This window comes from Ruditapes philippinarum, unplaced genomic scaffold, assembly GCF_026571515.1.
Source record: "Ruditapes philippinarum isolate M1 unplaced genomic scaffold, ASM2657151v2 ctg2571_1_1_1_1, whole genome shotgun sequence".
NCBI lineage: Eukaryota > Metazoa > Mollusca > Bivalvia > Venerida > Veneridae > Ruditapes > Ruditapes philippinarum.
Genome location: NW_026864273.1, coordinates 331,937 through 358,546, shown reverse-complemented (window position 1 = coordinate 358,546; position 26,610 = coordinate 331,937). Strand labels below are relative to the sequence as shown.

At 33.3% G+C, this 26,610-nt stretch overlaps 1 protein-coding gene across 1 annotated transcript; it reads right to left on the bottom strand.

Moving 5' to 3' along the window:
* Nucleotides 1-968: 968 nt before the first annotated feature.
* LOC132725038 (O-phosphoseryl-tRNA(Sec) selenium transferase-like) lies at nt 969-26,368 on the bottom strand. Its single transcript, XM_060710023.1, has 11 exons — nt 26,065-26,368; nt 16,924-17,040; nt 15,608-15,762; nt 11,616-11,734; nt 10,535-10,693; nt 10,223-10,229; nt 7,984-8,086; nt 6,518-6,647; nt 3,057-3,242; nt 2,637-2,718; nt 969-1,275 (listed from the first exon to the last, which is right to left on the bottom strand). The coding sequence occupies exons 2-11, from the start codon at nt 17,035-17,037 to the stop codon at nt 1,059-1,061; spliced, it is 1,272 nt and encodes a 423-aa protein (XP_060566006.1). The 5' UTR covers nt 17,038-17,040; nt 26,065-26,368; the 3' UTR covers nt 969-1,058.
* Nucleotides 26,369-26,610: the final 242 nt, after the last annotated feature.

The window sequence follows — 26,610 nt, the reverse complement described above, 5'->3', positions numbered from 1 at the left end:
ACTTTAAAATTAAATAGGGTAAAAAAAATTTGCCGTGGGCCCCTTTTAAAAACCCAAAGAAAATTTAAAACTGTTTTAAAAAAACCTTATTAACAGTTTTTTTGTAAATTCATCAAAAAATTGTTCAAAAATTTTAAAAAATTTTTAAAAAAGGGGAAAACCCCCAACGGTAACACAAAAGTTGGGTTTTAAAAACAAATTTTAACATGCAAAATGAAAAAAACTATTTTCGTTCATGAAAATTGTGTTTACGTAAGTTTTTATGGGTTTGCATACAGATCCCCAACAAATACGAGATTTTCAGGGTGCATAAAATTTTAACCGTTTTTGCTTCACGGTTTTGCATTTTGGAAAAAAAAGCTTTCCCAGAAAAATTTAAAACATTTTCGAAAAAAATATTAAATTTTGTATAAAAAAAAACCCGGGTTACAAAGCGTAAAAAAACCCCGTTAATTGGGAAACTGCTACTTATAACCATTTTTTTGTTGTTTTAATTTTTAAATGAAACGGTTTAAACGGAAGGCGGATTTTCTCATGAAATTTTTCCCCCGGGGGATTTCGCCACAATAAAGGTCGAAAATTGTTTATCCCTTTTTAAAAACTCTTTTTTGGTTCCCTTTGACCCCATAATAAGATTTTTTGGGGTCGATATAAACCCCAAATTTTAAAACTAATAAAATTTATCGCAAAATTTCTTTTTTTAAAAAAAATTTCCCCATTTAATTTTAGCTTTAATTTTGGGTGAAGAAATGGACCATTTTGAAACGAGTCTATACAGATAACATAACAATAATCCTTAACATAATAAGCACCACTTAGGCTAGTTTAGGCACACACACAAAACCCAATGATTTGATTCACCTAGCTTGTTTCTAACAAATGAAAATTTAAACTGAATCAGCTTTTGGAAATAATATTCAGCATAACCAACATATAGCATTGTCAGAAAGAAAAACATGTTCAAAAAATCCCCTGTGAAAAATTTAAAGCTTTCTCTATGGCACTATACATATACATCTTACAAATCTTATACAAATATCTTACTCTATGATGAACTTTCAATCTTTTTCTTTGTTTTCTGGGATGTTTTCTTTCTTTTTGAATTTCTTTAACACTTGTTCCAGTCTAGATATAAAGGTATCAACATCTGATTTAGTCATTCCCACAGCAGCTGCCGCAGTTAGATACGAACACGGAAAATTGTCAAAATGAGCACCAAAGTTGAGAAATTTTAGTCCACTAACTGATGTTTCCTTCCCAGTTTGACAAACTACCCTAAAATAAAGAATTAAATAAAAGAAAAGTGAACTTAAGAAAGAAAAATATAAAATCATGCATTGTAACATAAATTGTACTTATGATGCAAAATAGGTTTAGGTAAGACCTCTATTTTAATATTGTACATTCTTTATGGGCATAGTTGAAGATGTCAACCTAGATTTCTTCTGTAAAATCACACTGACACAGCAAAGTATATAATGCAACTCTTTCTTGCTGTTAGGAATAGTGCTCTTTATTATATGTGACAATAATTAACGTCAAGGTATGCATACTGTTACATCGTATATTTTCTAATCAAATACATGTAAATCTATTGTCAATGAATGTAAAAAGTAGGTTTGAAAAGATTTAAAATTTATAATAAACCTGACAAAACATGCTGTACAGTTAAATACGAGATTACCACAGTCAACAATTTTATTTTTTATTGTCCCTTTTTATAAGTTTCTTAAGAAAATCCACATATTTTTATCTCGTAATCATCTAATCATTTGTTCTGTACACATATCATTACGGTATTTTTAGTAGTCATTACACATAATTATTTCAGATATGATTTAACATACAAGTAGAACCATTGATCTATTAAATCAGTAATCATGCTTACCAAATGGTATTTACAAACTAAAATCCAATGGACTCCACAGAGATTTAATTGATTGGATGGACAAGACTGGATTAAAAACATTTATTATTTTGATATTTTTGTTCTATTTGATGTAGGTCTAAACCGTTAACCTTTGATTATTCACTCATTCCAATTTGCAACAATAATTTAAATGTACAAAATATTTTTAAACAAGAACTGTCGGTGGGACAGAGTGCTCAACCATTTCCAGTATTTGATAGTAAAACTTGGAAGCTGGCAATGTAGAATTTTCAAGTTCAATAAGGCCAAAAGTTCTGTTAAAATCCAAGTTAGAGTTAAGGGCCTTGGACAATGACCTCCTATTATGATCTCAAACAGTGCATTAATTCTCAACCCATTTCTTACAGTAGGTTTTACAATTTGCATGCCGAGGCCTGGGTTAGCACAATAGCTCTCCCTATTCATCAAATAGTTGAGCTTAAAATGAATGGGTTTAAATGACTTTAACTTGGCTCATGCAAAGGATCCCACAAACTATTCATTTTCAATTTGATTCTGAGTTTCTTTATTATCTTTTGCCGACTTCTGAAGTGGCATAGGTAATCTTTTCAAGAATTTTAAATATTATGTTTTTTCAATTTTTGCAGCTCATTGGAGCTCCTATAAAGAAGTCTCAGTCCATACAAGTTATAAATTCACAAAACTAGGGCTTTGATGTTAGCAGCCCAAATATAGTCTTTTATCTATACTCCCAAACAAGGCTTACCTAGCACCTGACACAAATCTTGTAAACAGCATGGAGCCTATTTCTGTTGCTGACTTGCCATCTATGTCTGGTAAACTCATAGCTGTAACAAGAAGGTGTAACATAAGTCATGTGCAAAAATAATATATAAAGAATGGCCTAAACATATGCTTCAACTCATGTTATTTAAAGCTAGTCCAGTACCATGGCACTTCTATAAGATGTATAAAATAGACACATATATTCTTTTAACATTTACCCTGATGGAACCTAAGTATTTACTGTATTTCGGTATATACACAAATGTGTATAATGGACAAGGTGCTTGAATGATTAAATGCTAAAATTTTGCCTTTTCACCCAATGAAACACACTTTTTTTATTAATATATGATCATGAATGAAGAATATAAAATATTAAGTCAAAGGTGTATCATCATACCTAATGATATGTTGTTATGTTTTATATCCAGTAATCTTTCACCATTACACTCAGCACATTGTTTCAACTTATCTTGCAGGTAATTATAATTATCTTTTCTGTCCTTCAGCAACTGTTTATAACCTTCTCGACCCAACGACAGTAGAGTTATAAATAGATCAAGACTTGGGCTGGCTGAGGCCCTTCCTGCAAGAGATAACATTTTATTTTGGAAATCATATTCTAAATGACAACCTGCTGGAACTTAAAAGTGATTAAATCAGTTCAGTATTAACAGGCTCTCTATACTTCTGGTAGATCAAGATTCTTTTTTTTATAGAAAGCCCTTGAAATTTTAATGGAGGACTGTTCCAAAATAATCCAATACATGGGTAAATCCATTTCATATTCAGTAAGTTAAGGATTAAGTAATATAATATTTTCTACAAACAAAAGGTCATCTTTCTGACAATGGACCTTTCAAGTTTATAGCAATGGAAAATTTTGCTCTGCCTTTTCTATTCATTGCTAGATCAATTGCTCAACAATAGTATCACAAACAAAACAATGTGTTCTTTAGTGTTTCCTGGTCAATCAATGACTATGCGTTATTCCAGTGTAGCTATTGGATAGCCAGTCACATAAAACTGTTAACACTGGAAGAGTCTATGTTGACAACATATGTGAATAAGACTCACAATGATTCATCACAAGCAAAATCCTACTGAACATATGTAACAACTAAATTAACTGTCCACAGAAACAGACCACTCAAAAATGCTCCCTTTGATGTACACTAACATTTTAGGCAAATTTAAAGTGAGATCACAATTATTTCTTCAAAATAAGACACCATGAAACTGCATAATATACTAATATAAAAATAATGAATCAACATTTGCATGAAATATACACAATTATTAAAGGAACTCAACCTAGATCAGGAGATTAGAAACATTTTTTGAGATTAACACCCCATTTGGTGTATGTCAATACAAATAACTTCAACATAAAATTTCATATCATTTGCTCATTTCGTTTTTTAATGATAATCACTTTTGTTGTGCAGGAAGACCTTAAAATGAACAGCATTTAAATGCTTTTAAGTCAGCTCAGGGTAAGAATCACACTAAAGATAGATTTTCAATTTAATTAAGAGTATAACTCTTTGTAATCTGTTTTAATAATGTTCTGCTTTAAGTGCCCCAATTCAATTAAAATTTTCAAATTTTATGTGTTTGGTGGCACTTGACTTCAGTTCAGTTCCTGTAAGGTTATTATTCATATAAATACAGGTATTTAAACTTTTACAGATGCAGAAACCTGTTTGTCTTATAATAAGTTTTGTACATTTTCATTTGACATGAAAACCAAAATGATAATAAGTTCTTCAATACAAGTCACTGACCTGGGTATGATTTACTAATCTGCTGTATAAACCACTGACCTGGGTATGATTTACTAATCTGCTGTATAAACCACTGACCTGGGTATGATTTACTAATCTGCTGTATAAACCACTGACCTGGGTATGATTTACTAATCTGCTGTATAAACCACTGACCTGGGTATAATTTACTAATCTGCTGTAAAAAGTCACTGACCTGGGTATGATTTACTAATCTGCTGTATAAACCACTGACCTGGGTATGATTTACTAATCTGCTGTATAAACCACTGACCTGGGTATGATTTACTAATCTACTGTATAAACCACTGACCTGGGTATGATTTACTAATCTGCTGTAACTAGAACTGCCACTATCATGGCATGAATACCCCCGCATACCACTTTGTCAGAATCAACAGTGGCCATTTAGAGCTCAAGGACAACCTCCCTGCCAAATCTGAGGTTACTAAGCCAGTGCATTGCTAAGTTATGTATTCTACATGCTTCAAATGTGAAAATGTCAAAATCAATACATTGCGGACAGGACATTCTTTAGCAATTGAGAAGAAAAGCTTTTTTTTGTCAAGGTCCCTGTGACCTTGACCTTTGACCCCGTGACCTCAAAATCAATAGAGGTCACCTTATAGTCATGATCAACATCCATACCAAATATGAAGACTGTGGGTCAAAGGAATCTTAAGTTAATGGGTGGACAAACTTTTTGAAGTCAAAGTCCCTATAACCTTGACCTTTGACCTGGTGACCTCAAAATCAATAGGGGTCATCTACTAATCATGATCAACATCCATGTCAAATATGAAGACTGTGGGTCAAAGGAATCTAAAGTTATTGGGCAGACAAAGTTTTTGAAGTCAAAGTCCCTGTGACCTTGACCTTTGACCTGGTGACCTCAAAATCAATAGGGGTCATCTACTAATCATGACTAACCTCCATGCCAAATATGACGACTGTAGGTCAAAGGAATCTTAAGTTATTGGGCGGACAAGCTTTTTGAAGTAAAGGCCCCTGTGACCTTGACCTTTGCCCTGGTGTCCTCAAAATCAATAGGGGTCATCTACTAATCATGACTAACCTCCATGCCAAATATGAAGACTAAGGGTCAAAGGAATCTTAAGTTATTGGGCGGACAAGCTTTTTGAAGTCAAGGCCCCTGTGACCTTGACCTTTGACCTAGTGACCTCAAAATCAATAGGGATCATCTACTAATCATGACTAACCTCCATGCCAAATATGAAGACTAAGGGTCAAAGGAATCTTTAAGTTATTGGGCGGACAAGCTTTTTGAAGTCAAGGCCCCTGTGACCTTGACCTTTGACCTAGTGACCTCAAAATCAATAGGGGTCATCTACTAATCATGACTAACCTCCATGCCAAATATGAAGACTAAGGGTCAAAGGAATCTTTAAGTTATTGGGCGGACAAGAAAAAACCGACGGCCGGACGGACGGCCGGACGGATGGACAAGCTGATTCCAGTATACCCCCCTTACAACTTTGTTGTGCGGGGGTATAAAAAGTCACTGACCTGGGTATGATTTACTAATCTGCTGTATAAACCACTGACCTGGGTATGATTTACTAATCTGCTGTATAAACCACTGACCTGGGTATGATTTACTAATCTGCTGTATAAACCACTGACCTGGGTATGATTTACTAATCTGCTGTATAAACCACTGACCTGGGTATGATTTACTAATCTGCTGTAAAAAGTCACTGACCTGGGTATGATTTACTAATCTGCTGTATAAACCACTGACCTGGGTATGATTTACTAATCTGCTGTATAAACCACTGACCTGGGTATGATTTACTAATCTGCTGTATAAACCACTGACCTGGGTATGATTTACTAATCTGCTGTATAAACCACTGACCTGGGTATGATTTACTAATCTGCTGTATAAACCACTGACCTGGGTATGATTTACTAATCTGCTGTATAAACCACTGACCTGGGTATGATTTACTAATCTGCTGTATAAACCACTGACCTGGGTATGATTTACTAATCTGCTGTATAAACCACTGACCTGGGTATGATTTACTAATCTGCTGTATAAACCACTGACCTGGGTATGATTTACTAATCTGCTGTATAAACTCTTCATCAAACCCCGCCACAATGCTGCCACCTACAGGTACGAGGAAGTTTTTATCTAAACTCTGTACAAACACATCCACTCTGCCTACTCTGGCTGCCTACAATGATAAAACAGAGGACATTTTCTTGGACGTTGCTTTTATGTCAGATCAACATTATTCACACTGAATGTTGACATTCCAAAATAACATGTGGAATTAGAACTCAGTTGCATTTTTGTGCATAACTATTTCAGGATCAAGCTCTAACATGAACCTCTTAATTTTCTCAAGTTAGCTGAAAAGCTTCCTAACATGACAGAATCCAAAAGACCCAAATGTCAAGATTCAAAGGCACTTGGTGAGATTCAAATGCACTAGGGTGACCAGGACTTGGTGACCTTTACCATGACAGGTCATATTAAATACAGTTACATGTGTGAAATAGTTCTTTTTAACAGATATGAAAATGTATGGTTCAAAGTCAAGCTCAATGTACCTTGCATATACCAATGTGCTGAAGTGGGCATATGAGTAGAACCAACTGCAATTTACTTCCATAAATTTCTTTAATGTAATAGCAACATTACTCTTATAAAACATTAAGTCTATCTAATTAAAAATATTTAATATGTAAAAATATTCATTACACTTATAACTATTGCATTCCTTCATGATCATTATATATACAGAGAAGTCCATATAAATTTGACCAATTTATTGCCACCAACCTTACTTAATACATGAAATTATAGAAAAGCAGTTGTGTGTTGACAAACACATATACTGCTCATACATTTGCACATAAAAATAAAAGGCAAGATGGGCCTCATTCTAAAGTGATTCATGTCACTGATTTTAAAATTAATGCCTCTCACTGATACAGGTTTAAGTTGACCAAACACTTTGAATTTTATATCAGCTGAAACTTTTCAGCTGGCACAAATATGGGAAGTAAGTGGTTCTACTTAAAGTGTCCATTCTTGCCTGAAGTAATATCTGATGTCTTCCTTCACCAGTGAGGCTATAAAGCTGCCATATTGCAATTACAGTGCCTTTATTTTCTTTTTATTTTGGTTAGGTTCTATATCCCATCAACATAGTACAGGTAAATGGCGACTTTCGAGCTTTACTGATCAAAGAAGACCTCAAGTGCCCCTCTGTGCATTATTATAGGCACAAACAGGCATCTATAAGAAGAACCATAGACATTCAGTAAGCTAGGTGGATAGCTTTCTCGTATGAAAGAATCCTATGACGCTGGTGGGGCTAGAATCTACAGCAATGAGAGGCAAGTGTTTTTAAGTCAACAATCTTAATCACTTGGCCATGGACACCCCTTAGGTCATAATAGTGATTGAGAATTATCAAAGCTTGCTCGGAAACATTGATCAATTAATGCCAGATCAGACTGAAATTTATTATAGGAAACAAAAGAATTTATTTATGGTCTTGCCTGTTGTAAAAGGTGAGTGCATTTTGAGGACTGTAAACCATAAGCATTATTGACTAGATGAGGAACCTCAAGTCTTTTACATATAGCTGCAACTTCTTCCAATCTGAAAAATAATATATAAATAATATAAAAAGTTGCAAAAGATAAAAGTTTTACCACGCATAGGGTTTTACAATAAAATTGTAATTACAGTCAACTATCGTTATCTCGACATCGCTTTTCTCGATATTTCGTTATCTCGATGAAATTTTGAAAGTCCCGATTTTCTTCCTTCTTTATCTATATTGGAAATATTTATTTATCTCGATATTTCTATTTCGATATTTTCAGTATCTCGATGTAAAATTTCAGCCCCAACAGTTATTTTCACACTATTATCCTTTGTTTATCTCGACTTCGTCTGTTCCTTTCAGACGTGTGAAAAACGCAATCTAGACAATAATTGCCCAATTAATAGCGCACGTCATAATGACGATTATGTTTGTAACAAGTTTAGCTGTTTTTTATAAAAGTTAATCTATTTAGCGTGTTGATTGAGTTATGTCCAAAATGAGTGAATTTTACATTCTTTTTAAATATTCGAAAACTGTATCAATTCATTATGACTTTAAATGTAAATGAAATAGTTCAAGTATAGAAACGCTATCGTTGCAATATTGTTTTCACAACATCACCACCAAATCAATCAGCGTTGGAACAATCTCGAGAAAGACCCGATAAATAACCCGGAAGATATCCGGGTCAACCATATCCGATATCCTATTCACTATAATTGGTGTATTATTGAGTAAACCTCACTATGTGTTTTTAACACAGACACCCGTATTTCCGCTGGTAAACATCCGCTTATGTTACTTTGTTAAATATTGACTATGCCTATGAAAACAAGACATTGGGATACTATAGTTTATTTGACATAAGGTATGCACATGTCTTATGTAAAAATCAGTTTCGCCTTCTTCTAACCATAATATGTTTATCTCGACATTTCGTTATCTCGATATTTTTTGGACGGTCCCAATGACTTCGAGATAACGAGAGTCGACTGTAATCCAAAAATAGCATGCTTTAAAAGTGAAACAGCTCTTTAACCCATTACTTCAAAGAAGTGCGTCTGGACGCCTTTATCTATAACCTCATGCAAGCTCCTCTGGACGCCTCTTAATATGAGGGCAAAATTAAGATATTTCCAAAATAAGGACACTCAAAGTAAATGCACCACCTTTTACTGGAGACATAATTTAACAAGTAGATAGTAAAAACATTTGTGATCATTGATGGAATAATTAGTAATAAACAATCATGTTAACACAATGACCCCCTGCTTCTATATAATCTATATAGATTTAGAAGGAGATAAGGATCAGTTTCAGCCCTCAATATAATTATAACCAGACATAACAGTAAAGTGGTTTTCATACTGGAACAAAAGGAATTTCATGCTCTATAAAATACAGTCTTTTACATAAATTATCAATTAAGAGATAAGAACAAAATTGCCTATGAATTGATACATATGTGTAATTACTTTTGTATTCATTATTGTGTGGCTTATCAGTATTGAAATGGTGCAGGAAAACCACTTCTTATCTATGGGAATATGTAGCATTAATTAACATATCTCTATGGAGTAATGGGTTGTAAGAGAGGTGAGGAGAACAACCTCTGTGAAACAACATCCTTTGAGAGACAAAGATTTAAGTTGTTGCTGTGATGTGTTACTCTATGGAGGTTGAGTGTTACTTTCAGGTGAATTGTTATTGATGTTTTAACGAGGTTATTAGTCTATTGCAGAAGTTTCTATTTAAGAATTAGAAGCAAACCGGAAGTTTTTTTATACAAATTCATTCAATAAAAGTTTGATAAATGTTTTTTTGTTGCAAACAGTACTTATGAAATGATTTAAGTCATACTTAAAAAAAACCCTCAAAAAACTAAATCTGCATACAAAATTCTGATTCTTTGCATGTAGATGTTTTGTCCATTTTTTATTGAAATTGCTCAAAAATTAAATTTAAATTTTTAAATCTCTAAATTACCTGTCGGGAGCCGGGGTGCGAAAAAATAGTTTAGTCATAACACACAATATTCTCTTCCAAAACTCTGTCCTTTATCTCTATAGCTTTCATTTTTTTCCGCAGTCATCACGTTAATCGTTCTCTTAACCTGGTTAAAAACCTTTTTTAAAATAGTAAAATCAATAATTCAATGAGAATTTAATCTTAAAACATTGCATTACTGAATGCCTAAAAGTAATATACACAGTAAGTTTGATTGATCCTAGATAAAGTTAAATTACTCAGTAATTCAAATATTTGCTACTCTGGAAACAAAATTTTTATCTGTATCAATATATATGGGAAAAAAACACTTTTACCCGAATTTTCAGTTTCAAGATACTGTAATATAATAATAATTTAAAGATTTCTCATTATTTTCATCAATCCTCATTCAAAACGGTTTTAAGCAAAGAAGGATATTTTCCCAGCTTTGTTTTCATCATTCAAGAAAACATGGATTCCACCATCAATGAACTAAGATACAAACAAACCTGCAGTGATCATGCTTTTGATACATGATTTCTGGTCTATTCTCGGCCATATCACATACTTTGCTTTTGGACGTTTTGATTTAATTGTTAACATACACAACATTAGGCTCATCCCCGTCGCCATAGGAACAACAAAACAACTTGTTGCTGACTGGACACCTGAAGTATAAAAAATATTCTTGTGAAAATATGTTTTTTTGTAAGCCTGTAAAAATTTAGCTTTAGACTGGGACAAAAAATACACATAACATTTATGTTTTTGTCCCAGCTTAAGGGCAGGTTCTTCAGTAGGCTTATGAAATACAACAATTAAATTACATTTAATATTATACAGTGAAAAATGATCATGTGTAATTTTACTACAAGTATCACTCATTTTTTCTTCTAATACAGGCTGACTGGCTGTAATAGAGCAACAAAGCCTACACAAACTTAAGATAGCTTCCTCATTCACTGTTGGGGTTTTTACCAATGCTTAGTGGTTTAAAATTAGCAACTTTACCACTTGGCCACAGAAAAATAGCACATATTATTAATGAAATTGAAATTTTAAAATTTACGAATCTTATCAAGTTATTCCTGAACCTACAATAAAGATTTTGATGTCTCGATGTTATGCTGGATAAAATATACTACTTTACCTTTCCGAAATCATTTAAATATATCTGATATAAATTAGATCCCAGAATTACTAGTACTACACATTAAGGTAGTCTTACTTTAATGCGTTCCTGCCAAAATAATTTCTAACATCGGCCAATATCGTAATAAATCAGTCATTTCCGGAATTTGATTTTTACAATTATCTGTATTCAATTATTTTTTACCGTTTGTAACTGAAATGTAGTACATTGCGATAAAGGATGAGTGATCTAATGCCCAAGATTTTGAAAATTAATGTTCCAGAAATAACTGATTTTCTACGATATTAGCTGATGTTAGATTTTTTTGGCAGGAAACTATTACAGTAAGACTTCCTTAATCACTCAGCCATGCTGTCTCATTTCTTTATTTCATTTCTCACCTCTCCATGAGATGTCTTTCAACATTCAACTAAAATAAGTGAATGCATTCTACAAACCTGACAGTTTGATAACATCGAGTGCTAGACAGTTGGACAACTTCATAAGGAGACTTGAACCGGCAGCTTTAGGCTGAATGGCAGCAATATCACCAGATCGACCAATACCATGGGCGAGTCTGTAATGTTATTGGAATTATAATGATATACTTCATTCGATGCATTTAAATTATGGTTTTAAAGCATGTTAGACGCTTGTTACATATGTACCTGAAGAAAGTAGCAGTAATGAGACATCACTCGTCATAAAAGTAGCAAAATGTAAACAAGAGGGCCATGATGGCCCTGAGGTCGCTCACCTGTAGATAGCCCCCCCTTTCCCCCCCCCACGCCAATTTTTACCCAAGGGCTTTTATTTGTTTATTTGAACAGACTTGGTAGACACCCATAAGAAGATGTTTCATGCTAAACATCTAAGTTCTAGCTCATTGGGTTTTTTAAAAGAAGATTTTTTAGGTTTTTACTATACACATATAGTTAAAAACAATGACATCACTGGGGCAGGGCCAGTTTTGACCCTCGGGCTTTTATTTGAAGTAACTTTGAAGATATTTACTTAAAGATGTTTCATGCTTAATATCTAAACTCTAGCTTTTTGGATTTTTTCAGTTTATACTATATGCATATAGGGAAAATCTATGACCCCCTGGGGCGGGGCCAATTTTGACCCTAGGGCTTTTATTTGAACAAACTTGGTAGACACCCATTAAAAAATGTTTCATGCTAAATATCTTAGCTCTAGCTCTTTGGGTTCTTTAAAATAAGATTTTTTAAGTTTTTACTATATGCATATAGGGAAAATCAATGACCCCCTGGGGCGGGGCCAATTTTGACCCCAGGGCTTTTATTTGAACAAACTTGGAAGACATTCACTAGAAGATGTTTCATGCCAAATATCTAAGCTCTAGCTCTTATGGTTCTTTAAAAGAAGATTTTTTAAGTTTTTACTATATGCAGATAGGGAAAATCAATGACCCCCCCCCCCCCGGGGCGGGGCCAATTTTGACCCCAGGGCTTTTATTTAAACAAACATGGTAGACACTCACTAGAAAATGTTTCATGCCAAATATCTTAGCTCTTGCTCTTTGGGTTCTTTAAAAGAAGATTTTTTTAAGTTTTTACTATATGCATATAGGGAAAATCTATGACCCCCTGGGGCAGGGCCAATTTTGACCTCCCGACTTTTATTTGAACAAACTTGGTAGAAACTCATTAGAAGATGTTTCATGCTAAATATCTTAGCTCTAGCTCTTTGGGTTCTTTAAAATAAGATTTTTTTAAGTTTTTACTATATGCATATAGGGAAAATCAATGACCCCCTAGGGCGGGGCCAATTTTGACCCCAGGGCTTTTATTTGAACAAACTTGGTAGACATTCACTAGAAGATGTTTCATGCCAAATATCTAATCTCTAGCTCTTATGTTTCTTTAAAAGGAGATTTTTTAAGTTTTTACTTTATGCAGATAGGAAAATCAATGACCCCCCGGGGCGGGGCCAATTTTGACCCCAGCGCTTTTATTTGAACAAACTTGTTATACACTCACTAGAAGATGTTTCATGCCAAATATCTTAGCTCTAGCTCTTTGGGTTCTTTAAAAGAAGATTTTTTAAGTTTTTACTATATGCATATAGGGAAAATCTATGACCCCCTGGTAGAGGTGCATCTTGTCCTCGATGTATGCATCGTAATGAAATTACAAATTCCAATATATTGCGATGCAATACATATTTCACCTGCCGATGTATCGATACAGCGGGAATGAATCGTAATACACTAATAATATTTTCCAGGAATATAAGGACAAACGTATTTTTTGAAAGACTGAAGAAAGAAAATTAGTTCGGATGAAAACAATAAACAAGCGCGACTATTATCATACCATCGTTGTCATCTTGTTTCCCCATGTCCGCATTTCCCTATTTAACTGTTACTAACCAAGTTCTATCAATTCCATGTAAATGGCATGGTTTTCTTTGAACTTGTTTATAATAAAAACATAATTCGAGATCTATGCGATTTCATAAAAAAAAAAAAAATTTTTTTGTAGCACTTAATGTCGGATTAATATAGTGATGATGACAACAGCCCCATGTGATATTCGTCACGTATTTATACTTTTATTTCCGTTGACATCATTTTCCCGTAAAAAAAAACAACAAAGCAAACAAACAGAAAACATGAAGACTGCAAAATATGTAGAAGGGGAAATTACAGTTAATCCTCCCTGGTCATATAATTCACGAGTTTTGAGAACATTGTAGTTTTTGGGGAACCATCAGACAGTGTTGTATTATGTGGAAGACCGGACGTGGAGTGTTTGCAAAATTTGCAAACTCAAAATAAAATACTCTGGGGTTGAGCACAAATCTTTCGAGAAAACTGAGACTGAAACTTATAAACTGTCATTTTCACAATTGTTGACCTAATTGTAGATCACTTGTTACTATTTTTCTCACATGAAAAATCTCTAGCGGTGTATTGTAAGACTGAAATTGTTAAACTGCCATATTTACAGAAGTGGACTTCAGTGTTAGAAAAGCTAGTAGATATCAAATTGCTGTTATGGTATAATTAAAAATACCTTTAATCCTCAAGTAATCAGAAAAGTAAATTTTTGAAAGATCAAATTCGGAAACCAAGTTATAACAACAAGTTAAAGAGTTTATTTTTTTGTTATTGTAGTAGTTTTATACTATATTCATAATAATATTGTAAACAAATGGCCAAATTTTTATATACTAAGTCTGAAAGTCAGTATCGTGATGCGTATCGCATCGCATAATAAGAATCGCAATATGTATCGCATTTCTTCAAAGTATGCAATACATATCGTGAATCGCATCGTTTTGAAAAACAAATATCGTGATATGTATCGTGACAGAAAAAAATGGCAATGCACAGCCCTACCCCCTGGAGCTGGGCCAATTTTGACCCCAGGGCTTTTATTTGAACAAACTTGGTAGACACTCACTAGAAGATGTTTCATGCCAAATATCTTAGCTCTAGCTCTTTGGGTTCTTTAAAAGAAGATTTTTAAGTTTTTACTATATGCATATAGGGAAAATCAATGACCCCCTGGGGCAGGGCCAATTTTGACCCCAGGGCTTTTATTTGAACAAACTTGGTAGACACTTATTAGAAGATGATTCATGCAAAATATCTAAGCTCTAGCTCTTAGGGTTGTTTAAAAGAAGATATTTAAAGATTTTTCTTTCGGTTGCCATGGCAACCAGAGTTCTGCATGGAATTAAATTCTTTGAACAATATTTAAAGGTGACCACCAAAGGAACATTCCTGTGAAGTTTGGATGAAATTGGCTCAGTGGTTTATGAGGAGATGTCTTTTAAAGCAAAAGTTTACGGACGACGGACGGACGCCAGACGAAAAGCGATCACAAAAGCTCACCCTGTCACTTTGTGACAGGTGAGCTAAAAAAGTAGCATTTTGACTTCCATACAAAATACTAAGTCACTGTAACTAGACCTATTGCCAAAAAAAAAACAATAGAAGAAAAAATAATGTCATATTATTTGCCATTGAGTATATTTAGGAAACTATGAAATACATGTATATTACCACCAGAAAACAAATGGTTTTTAAAAAAAAATTAAGCATTTCTAAGGCATAATGGCTTTAATAGTTCAAAAGATCCTTCTTGTTTATACTTATATACTGTAACATATTAAGTATGACTTGATGCTGTTTTTATAAATGCATGCTTGTGCCATATCGTTAAACAGAGTTGTTAAATACTGCTCAGAAAGTTTTTAACATGGCATTATGATGCTTCTTGTCAAAATCATTTAATCATTTGTACAATTTCTTTATGTTACAAACTTTTTCTTCACTTTTTGCTACAGAAATGTTCTAAAGCTCAGTACAGACTTGCTTTATAACACTAGACTAGTTGAAGATAAGTATATCAATAAAACAATAAATCAAGTAAGATCCTATTTTTAGAAATGAAAGTCAAGAGTTAACTTTTATTACCTGTAATGTCTCCTAGCAACCATGTTAGACAGAATTCTCCCCTCTCTTTCCCCAACACCACTGTTGCCTGGGAAATTATTACTATCCATTGTAGAAAACTCTTGAAGGACCATCTCTATAGTCTGCTCATCCCAACCCACATCTGGTAACTTTCTCTGCAGCATGAATAACAAAAAATTCCTTCAAATAAGATACAATGTAGCTAACTGTTGCCAGATACTTATACAATATATCAAAACAGTACAGTTACATAGGTAAACTTATTTTCAAGAATCAAACCTTTGAAAAATGTAAGAGAAGTCAAAGGCATTTACAGTATGTCATAGGGTAAGAAAACGTACAGCCTGACCAGGACTCAAACCTAAAACCCTTCAAACAATGATCTGTGGCTCTACCAACTGAACTATCCAGCCACTAACACATTGTCTCCCCTATTTAAAGAGAACAGTTCTAGACTGTGACATGTATATGCAATACCTACAATAGCACTTCATGTTTTATGTGCAACATCATATATCTGCCCTGCTGCAACTAAAGCAAGTGCAAAATTATCAGGTCAGAAAAATGTGCAGTCTGACAGGGGCTTGAACCAAAAACCCTTTGAAAACCTTCAAATGATCTACCAATTGACCTATTTGGCCTCTTACACATTTTCTCTCCTAAATAATGAAATCTTCTGAACTGTGACATACTCAGCTGCTTTCTCAGGATTAGACAGCAATGCAAAATAAAGTCTGTGTTATATGCAGTCACAGTCACCTTTTGGGTACCAAAAATTCACAGGGTGAGAAAAATTTGCAGTCTGACCAGGACTCGAACCAGGGACACTCAGAATACCCTTCAAATTCTGCTGCTCTACCAACTGAGCTGTTCAGTGGCTAAAAAGTGAACAGTTCTAAACAGTGACTATATAAATCTACAGAATTGTTCAGTGGCTAAAAAGTGAACAGTTCTAAACAGTGACTATATAAATCTACAGAATTGTTGTGCTTTCAATCTGTATTATCTGTCTATATATTTTGATATTTTAAAGTTTTTCTCTGAAGCACTGCTTCAAAATCAAATAGTTTTCATTGTGGTTGCTAAAGAGTAACATTGTTAATGACAGAAATTGAAAAATAGATTGATATAAAAAAAACTTGATATAATTGCAGTTTATTTACAAAAATGCATGCAAAGAAAAAAATCAGTTTAATTTTGCACATTTTTACAGTGAAGACCAAAATGACAGGGCTGTATCTATCCTATCCTATCTATCAATCTATCTTCCATTAATGTCAACTCCCTCGCAGGACGTACTTATCCTTATTTCTTACATGTTGTAAAAAGGTCCTGATTCTATTTTCTCTAATCTGTTTCGCTTGTGTCCCTTGCTGCACATAGGCTGTAGGAACAAGGTTCTCACAAAGCTTCAATGAGTCTGCATTCATTTTCTGAAAATGAAAGACAATAGAAGAGAATAGATTCATTTCGAAACATATTTGTAGTATGCTGGTGTTAGTTATGATAAGCCCGCCTCCTATGTATAATGCATGCTCTGCTTCTCTGATACTCAGAGTGAGTTCTTATAATACAATTGTACAGTAAACATTAAAGGAAGTGGCTAGCCGTACGGGCTAGTACGGCTAGACAAAAGTTCTAGCTGTACCGGAGTCACCTACGGCTGGCCAGGACACACTGTATTGTCTAGACGTACGGCACTTTTCAAAATTATATTAAATGTCTAAAATGCGTATGTTATTTTGCGTCTTTAAACGGGTATTTCATTCAAGAACCCGAATTTGTCCACGTATAAAGTTTACTCTAATAATGATGCTCCGCATTTTTAAAAAAAAGAATACAATGGAAATACAAGCGTTGTCATCTTGATAAAGTGTCAAAGTTACATGACGCTTAAAGTTACATTTAATAAATTTCATAAAAACATAAATAGCGATATTTCATTAACTAGAACTCCGTGAGTCGGATGTGTCGCCTTGTGAACAATGTAGTTTAGGAGAAATGGCCAGGACAAAAATGAAATATGAAAAATAACAAAGGGCAATAACTAAAAAAATAATAAGTGCAGAGCAGCATATCTGTGCACTGCACTTCTTATCAATAAGATCTATCATTCTATGATGTTTCAAGTCCATAGCTTTCATACTTGAGGAGAAATGACCAGGACAAAAATAAAGTAAGAAAATCAACAAAGGGCAATAACTCAAAAAATAAGAAATGCAGAGTACCTGTTCTTGTGCACTGCACTTCTTCTTAATGAGACCTATTATCCTATGAAGTTTCAAGTCCATGGCTTTTATACATTAGGAGAAATGGCCCGGACAAAAATAAAGTATGAAAATTAACAAAGGGCAATAACTAAAAAATTAGGAAGTGCAGAGTACCGGTTCTTGTGCACTGCACTTCTTCTTAATGAGATCTATCATCCTATGAAGTTTCAAGTCCATAGCTTTTTTAGTTGAAGACAAATGGCCCGGACAAAATTGAAGTATGAAAATTAACAAAGGGCAATAACTCAAAAAATAAGAACTGCAGAGTACCGGTCCTTGTGCACTGCACTTCGGGTTATTGAAAGAAGCATGCATACCAAGTTTGAAGTCAATCAGACTTATAGTGACTGAGTTATGCTCCGGACAAGCTTTAGGGGACGCCGACGCCGACACAGACGCCGCCGCCGCCGACACAGACGCCGCCGCCGCCGACAAAAGTAATCCCTATATGTCACCTTTTCAAGACGACACAATAAATTAAGTTTCATATCGACTCCAGATCTTTTTTTTTGTGTACAGAAAACCAAAATAAGTTTTATAAGCATAAACAAAAGGGCCATGATGGCCCTAGAGGTCGCTCACCTGTATATAGGCCCCCGGAGCGGGCCAGTTTAAACCCAGGGCTTTTATTTGAACAAACTTGGAAGACACTATTAGAAGATGTTTCATGATGTTTAGTTTTTACCACACACATATAATGTAAAACAATGACCAGCCCCCCCCCCCCCCCAGGGCCAATTTTAACCCAAGGGTTTTGATTTGAACAAACTTGGTAGACAACCATAAGAAGATGTTTCATGCTAAATATCTAAGCTCTAGCTCATTAGGTTTTTTAAGAGAAGATTTTTATGTTTTTACTATACAAATATAGTTAAAAATATTGACACCCCAGGGGCGGGCCAGTTTTGACCCCAGGGCTTTTATTTGAACAAACTTTGTAGACACTTACTAGAAAATGTTTCATGCTTTATATCTAAACTCTAGCTATTTGGATTTTTTCAAAGAAGATTTTTAAGTTTTTGCTATACACATATAAGAAAAATCAATGACCCCCGGGGCTGGGCCAATTTTGACCCAAGGGCTTTTATTTGAACAAACTTGATAGACACTCACTAGAAGATGTCTCATGCTTAATATCTAAACTCTAGCTATTTGGGTTTTTTCATAGAAGATTTTTGAAGTTTTTGCTATATATACACATATAAGAAAAAACCAATGACCCCGGGGCGGGGCCAATTTTGACCCCAGGGAATTTATTTGAACTCACTTGGTAGACACCCATTAGAACATGTTTCATGCTAAATATCTTAGCTCTAGCTCTTTGAGTTCTTTAAAAGAAGATTTTTTAAGTTTTTACTATATGCATATAGGGAAAATCAATAACCCCCTGGGGCGGGGCCAATTTTGACCCCAGGGGTTTTATTTGAACAAATTTGGTAGACACTCATTAGAAGATGTTTCATGCTAAACATCTTAGCTCTAGCTCTTTGGGTTCTTTAAAAGAAGATTTTTTAAGTTTTTACTATATGTATATAGGGAAAATCAATGACCACCTGGGGCGGGGCCAATTTTGACCCCAGGGCTTTTATTTGAACAAACTTGGTAGACACTCACTAGAAGATGCTTCATGCCAAATATCTAAGCTCTAGCTCTCAGGGTTTTTTAAAAGAAGATATTTAAAGTTTCTTCTTTCCGTTGCCATGGCAACCAGAGTTCTGCATGGAATTAAATTCTTTGAACAATTTTTAAAGGTGACCACCAAAGGAACATTCCTGTGAAGTTTGGATGAAATTGGCTTAGTGGTTTATGAGGAGATGTCATTTAAAGTAAAAGTTTACGGACAGACGGACGCCGGACGGACGCCGGACGAAAAGCGATCACAAAAGCTCACAAAGTGACAGGTGAGCTATAAATGGACAACCTCATTGTGGCGAAATCTGAAGTACAATATCTGTTTGCATGAGAAACTCCGCCTTCAGATCATCTGTACATCAATACTAAATCAACAAATATGACTATAAGTAGCAGTATATTCCCGCATTGTAACGGATGTTTTCATACAAATTTAATCTTTTATGAGATGATTACTTTTTACTGAACCCCGGGCCTAGTGCACCGTGAAGTTAAACGGTTAAAATGTGTTTGCGCAAGAAAATCTCATATTTGTTGTGTTCCGGATAGCAGCTATAACACTGTGACGTAGCGCATACACAAGCTGATTATAAACTTCATTTGCATGTTAAAATTCGTATACGAACTTTAGTGTTACCGTGGGGTTTTCCGTTTAAAATCCTTATTTATGAACATTATTTGATGAGATTTACAACAATACTGTTAAAAAGGTTAATGAATCTGCAGAATGCTTGGTTTTTAGGCCGACGGCAAAATATCTTTACATATTTATTTAATGTAGCTTTAATTATTCAAAGTACATTCGTTGTATGTGTGTATGCAAAGTTATATGAATGATTAAATGATAAATATTTTAAGTAAAAATGTCGTTGTTTTTATGCTTATGATTTGTTGTTCTATTTGTATGAAAGAGGAATTATTAAATAATTCATTTGTTAATTAAGCACATGGAATAAATAATCATATAATGGCCAAAAAAACTGGTTTTCGTTGATCTCAAAAATAAATGTATGTATTCTTACTAGAACCTACCTGGTGTCGTGTGTACTTAGAACCTAGTATGTATAATTTTATTTTTAAGTAGATAAATATAGAAAATCAAATCAAAATCAATTGGCCTAAATTAAAAAATTCGTTTCACGGAACATGCAAACTGTCATTAATTGACGCAATTATTAGAGTCCAACAATAAATATTTTCAGTGCTGTTTTTTAATTTTAAAGGTGTTGAGAATTAAACTTATTGAAACAAAAAAAAATGGATTATAATTATTATGTAAATGATTTCAATTCATGTTAATCAACTGCAACTAAACACTATTTTTTTCTCTCGCCGTCTGGAGATAACAAAGATCAATATTCGTACTTTCTTTACTGTAGCCAACATGGCAATCCATCCCAAACAAGCACAAGAGCTTGAAATTCTATCAATAATCACTTTAAAGTCTGATTTTAAAAAAATCCATAACTATATATTAAAAAAACATTTTATATATTGGTATGGTAGACTTTTGAGCGATTATTGATAGAATTTCAAGCTCCTGTACAAAAAAAATAAACAAACAAACACAATAGCTGTTTTTTGTTGTTGTTGTTGTTGTTTTTGGTTAAAATCTTCGCTTAAAGACATAAAATATCATTACGCATTTTTGACGTTCATCCACTTCCACTACAGGGGGTCGAACGTATAGCAGTGCAATACTCCTTTAAGCGAGGTGAATTCATGCGATACGCCCTAATGGCGGACGGGAGCGAAAACGAAAGTGGGTATGAGCATGTTTTTTTTCCAAATATTTGTTGTCTATTGTAATTTTTTGAAGAATAGCATTGTGCATGCTGATCAGAACTAATAATTGTGCATGATTGTCAAACTAAAATACTAATACTTATAGAATTGAGGAAGTTATTGAGGTATTTGTTTTTGCAAATTCAACCGTGAACCTGATATGCACATGCAAACGAATAATGTATCAGTCGTTTTAAAACGAGATATTCGATTAGTTTAAGTCCAAACATGTTTATTTTTGAAAACAAAACGATATACAAGAGTAGTTTTCCATATCTATCCAAAAATATATAAAATATTTCCAGTTTTCTTACTGTACGCCTAATATTTGGTCCGATAAACCAACTGTACGCACAAATGTTGGTATGTTTTTCTGTAGCAATTTCCTCATTACAGTACATTCTTATACAATTTTGATGAAATATCAAGTTTTGAGTTTGAATGTTAATCATATGAAAACCACAGTGTCAATTAAAACAACAGTGTCAATTAATGTATTATACTTTGGTATAGTTAATTTAAATATTCTTTTCTCACAAAGGTTAATCATTAAAATGAGATAAGTTATGCACAGAAATTTGAAATTCTATCAAGTAATCAATAGTCACGATGATATTCGTTTTGTTTCTTCCATTTTTTTTTGCAATGGAATTTGAAATTTATGAGAAAAAAATACTGGTTTGATTTCCTCTATGGATTGGATGTTATATATTATATACAGAGCACATCATTGTATTTCAGTAATTCTAATGTTTGTCATTAGCTCTGTCGCTTTGAATATATAATTTTGCTACTCCATAACCAGTATATACCAAACAGCTTTGTTGAAAGCATTCATACTTTTGGTGACTTAACATATCTGCCAGTAGTTTTACTTTTAAAACTAGGCTTTCTCTGCAACATTTAATGTAAAGCATTACCCCTCACTTTTTTGTAAATATTCATTTCCACTAGGAGTTACTCTTATTGTTAAAGCAAGTGTACCAAGAGATTTGTACTGTTACAGGCCAACACCACTTTTTAACAGTATAAAATCTGGGCAAGTGTTTTTTTATGTAAATAAAAGTATTATAGATTACAGTATCTGTTCGGGAAATAAAATAAATAACACACAAGCGTTTGTGAGTAACAGTAAAAATATCAACCCTCCTAAAAATACTGTTTCCCTCGGCTAACACCTTAGCTAACAGTATTTTCCTTGGGATGATATTTTAACTGTAACCCACAAACCCATGTGTTATTTATATACTTCTCCATAAGCAGTGTGACTCAATCTAATATTATATACTCAAAAGCTTTTTGTTTATTTGCACATGTGTCAGCATTTGTACTTGTGGTACTTTACCTATCTGGCAGTAGTTTTGTTTGTTAATCAATTTGTAATGTTTTAATTGCTCTGCAACATTTACAACTGTGTATTTGCACATGTGACCATCAGCTGTTCCTAAGAAAGACACTGAGCTGTTTGGTGTCCAATGACCGACTGAATTTTGAAATTGTAGTTTTGTGTTTTTTCCTGACAGGCTACAATTATGTGCACTACAAAAATAGCCTGTTCTAAGCAATATTTTCTAAAGAATTTTACCACCTAAAGATTTTTACCACCTGGTTCTCAGTCTCTATCTCTAGAACAGCAGTGAAATGTACATTCACTGTATTTTATAGGTTGTTTGAAATGTTCAATTCTATTTATAAAATGAAAGAAATAGCAGTTTGACAGCAGCATGTACAAAAGATCTTAGAACCTCATGAAGTAAAACAGTCCTAAATATATCACATATTAACAGTTATTTTTCTGAAATGTTCTACTTTAATAGTGAGTTAATTTATACGAGATTTCTTAATTGGTTTCTAAAATTCATTCTTACATATTTTGGTCAAATTCCTACTTTTTATCTAAGATCTTAGAGTAAAGGTTACTTTTTTCAAACTCCTAATTATCACAGGATAATTATTATTAATTATTCAAATTAAGTTTAAACACTTATATAGATGGTTATACAAAACTTTTATTTCAAGTAAATCTTTAAGGAAAGAAGAAGATTTCAGAATTCCGGAAACGGGCAAATATATGGTAGATATCTTAGTATAATCATAGGAAAACATGTACAGCAGATGTGATAATGAAACATATCGAACCTTTAACAGCGTACAGTTATTTTATCGCACCAAAATCCAGCGTACACTTAAATATTTTGACCAGTAAGCGTCTATGTATATCGGAGCACAAAGGTACTTGCTATGCAACTCAATTATGATTACTCTTATAGAATAAAGAAGAAAAATAAATTAACTATATTAATATAAGCTTGCATTAAGCGATTTTATTCACCGACCCAAAATTAGTTGCCGTCAGTTTACCTTCAATAACTTTTTTAGTTATGAATTTAGGCCTCTGTAATTTTGATGAAATGTGTGTCGGTCCTATCTCCACATCCTCAATACAAAATATGCAATTGTAATCGAAGATTTATGAAATACTTAATAAAAAACACTCACTCTGACGTGTGTTTACACGGGTAAATCCGCCATTAGGGCGTATCGCATGAAATCACCTCGCTTAAAGGAGTATCGCACCGCTATACGTTCGACCCCCTGCACTAGCAACTTCCAACATTAAAAGTAGAAACTATCCTTCTGGTCTGTGTTATCAAACAATTGCTTTATGGGTTTGGTTCTATTTAGAACATTACAATATTGATGATATATCAAAATCAGATGACAGATATCCACAATACATACAAAACAATTTGATGTAGCTTTCTGAGGATAATCATTTGTAATACGCCAGGGCAGCATGGAAATTTTTTTAATTTTTTTTGCGGTCATTTAGCTGTTTGCAGCAAAAGACAAAATACGTCAGTAAGCTAAAATAAGATACATTGATTTAAATATTTTCTGTATTTGATAATTTCATACATCGTTTAGTCAAATTGATAATGTTACAATAAAATGTGAAGATTGTGTTAAACTGCTAGGGGTAGACATAGACTTTTTACTTAACTTTGATATACAGGTCTCCAGAATCTGTAAAAAAGCTGCCAATCAATTAAATGTGCTCTTAAGAATTAGGAAATTTTTAAATTCAGAATGTCTTCTTCTTATTTACAAATCTTTTATCAGATCTAATTTTAACTACTGTCCCCTTGTCTGGCATTTTTGCTCCAAAACAAACACAGAAAAACTTGAAAAACTCCAGCATAGAGCTCTAAAAATAGTATTTAATGATTTTAATTCTTCATATGACACATTATTAAAAAAAGTTAATATGCCTACTTTACATTTGTCAAGAATTAAAATAATAGCCAAAGAAGTGTTTAAATCCCTGTACGGAAAATCACCACCATATATAAATGATTTAATTCAATTTAAAAATTCCTATTATTCTTTTAGGTATCAAAAAAGTGTAAATGTCCCAAGGGTCAAAACAGTAACATACGGTAAGAATTCTTTTCGGTTTGAAGGTGCCCAGATATGGAACAGTCTCCCTAATGACATCCGCAAGGTTGAAAATTACAAAGAGTTTGGGAGACTGATCCAGGTCTGGAGTGGCCCAAGCTGTAAATGTGCTATGTGCTTGTAAATTTGCTATGTGTTTGTTATTCTGCTTAGTTTTAATTTATGTAAATGCTTAGACTACATGTTTTGTTTGTTTGCTTTGCTTTTGTGCATCCCTTTTTAGTTTGCTATGATGCTTTGATTATATGTTGTGTGTTAATTTTTCTTAAACCCTTTATTTTATGCTAGTTGAATCTTTGTTGTATTTGTATGCTTTGTTCATATCAAAACTCCTTATTCCCCATTCCATTAGGCTGTGCATGCAACTTAATTTTAGTTAACTTTGTTTGCTACATTGTATGTGCTTTATCTTGTTTCTTTTTTATGCTGTATTAGTTCTATCATAAATTTTTATGCACTTTTATAAGTAAGTTTAATTTTATCTATTTATTTATTTATATATATTTTTTAGGAAACCTTCAATTACGTATTTATAAATTGTAGATGTTAACTTATAACTATTACTATTTTATTAATTTTTTATTTTTTATTATTATTTTTATTTATTTCACATTGCTATATGTATCATACTTAAACTTCTAGACTACAGTCATTTATTACTTTTAGAAACTGTTATTACCTTTAATACAATATGTACTGTGCATGTCACCAATCTATGCCTTAATTTACCATCTTATTGTAAAGTTCTTCTTAACCTTGATACTCTTATTTCATGCTTAAGCTGCTAATAGTTTTATATGTTTTTATTTTCAGAACTGTTATATGTTAGTAAATATGTTTTATGCCTTTGTTATTGTCGGTAAATAGCTTATTAGCTAATGTTTCTTGTAATATGTAAACCGACTTAAAATAAAGTTTCTTGTATCTTGTATCAAGACTCCATCAACATCGTACTTTGCAGGGCCCGCAAAATCTGATTTTGACTCACTTGTCCGTATGATTTTTAAAATACATAGTTAATTCTTAAAATTTTTCACTTGTCCGTACAGGCTGTGGGACAACCTGGGCAAAACGATAATTGATTTTGCCGGCCCTGCTTTGTAGCAATCTAAGTTATTCTCCGAAATTAAAACTATCCGAGTGTTGTAACATTTTTTGGCGTTTCAAGGTTTATTTCAAATTTAAACAGTTGAAATGTGTATTTTGCAACAAAAGATGATAGGAATGTCCCAAACATACGTCTAAACCACATAAATTGACGTGTCAATCGTTAACTACTTAACAAATCAGACAAAATATTAACTTATTTACCCAAAATGTGTGTTGTTGTTGTTGTTGTTGTAGTTCTAACTATCGAACGACTCACTTATTTATACTATCGTTGTCATCCTCATTTTGTAGGTCAAGCTGTTATCAGTTTCATGTTATCAACAAACTGAAATGGTTTGTTTGTGATATGTGAATCATTCACTCAATTAATGTGTAAACTAGACGATAATGGAGAAAGAAATTGAAATATGTTATACAATTACAAGGGCCCAATTCTTAAACAAAACAAAGAAGAAGTAAGCAGAGATGCCAGAGTAGATCTTATTACACAGTACAAGTTAATGCTGTACGGACAGCGTATCTATTAATGTTATCAAGATTAATTTAATCTCCCTACCTGGGTAACAACTAAAATGTTATCATTCCTTTTGACATATTACGTATTACATGTAAAGACTGGCCACAGTTCATGAAATATTTCTTACAATTTGTTTGCAATTACAGCCGTGTTGATGTCACCTCTACTTTATCTATTGATTTTGGCCGAGCAAAGACTTGAACCATTTTATCTTAATCACTTTATGTGAA

Coding starts and splice junctions, on each gene's coding strand:
- LOC132725038 (XM_060710023.1), bottom strand. CDS start 17,037: ATGAATGCAGACTCATTGAAGCTTTGTGAGAACCTTGTTCCTACAGCC. Junction 10,694..11,615: donor CGATGTTATCAAACTGTCAG/GTTTGTAGAATG, acceptor TTTATACTTCAG/GTGTCCAGTCAGCAACAAGT. Junction 2,719..3,056: donor ACATAACAACATATCATTAG/GTATGATGATAC, acceptor TTCTTGTTACAG/CTATGAGTTTACCAGACATA.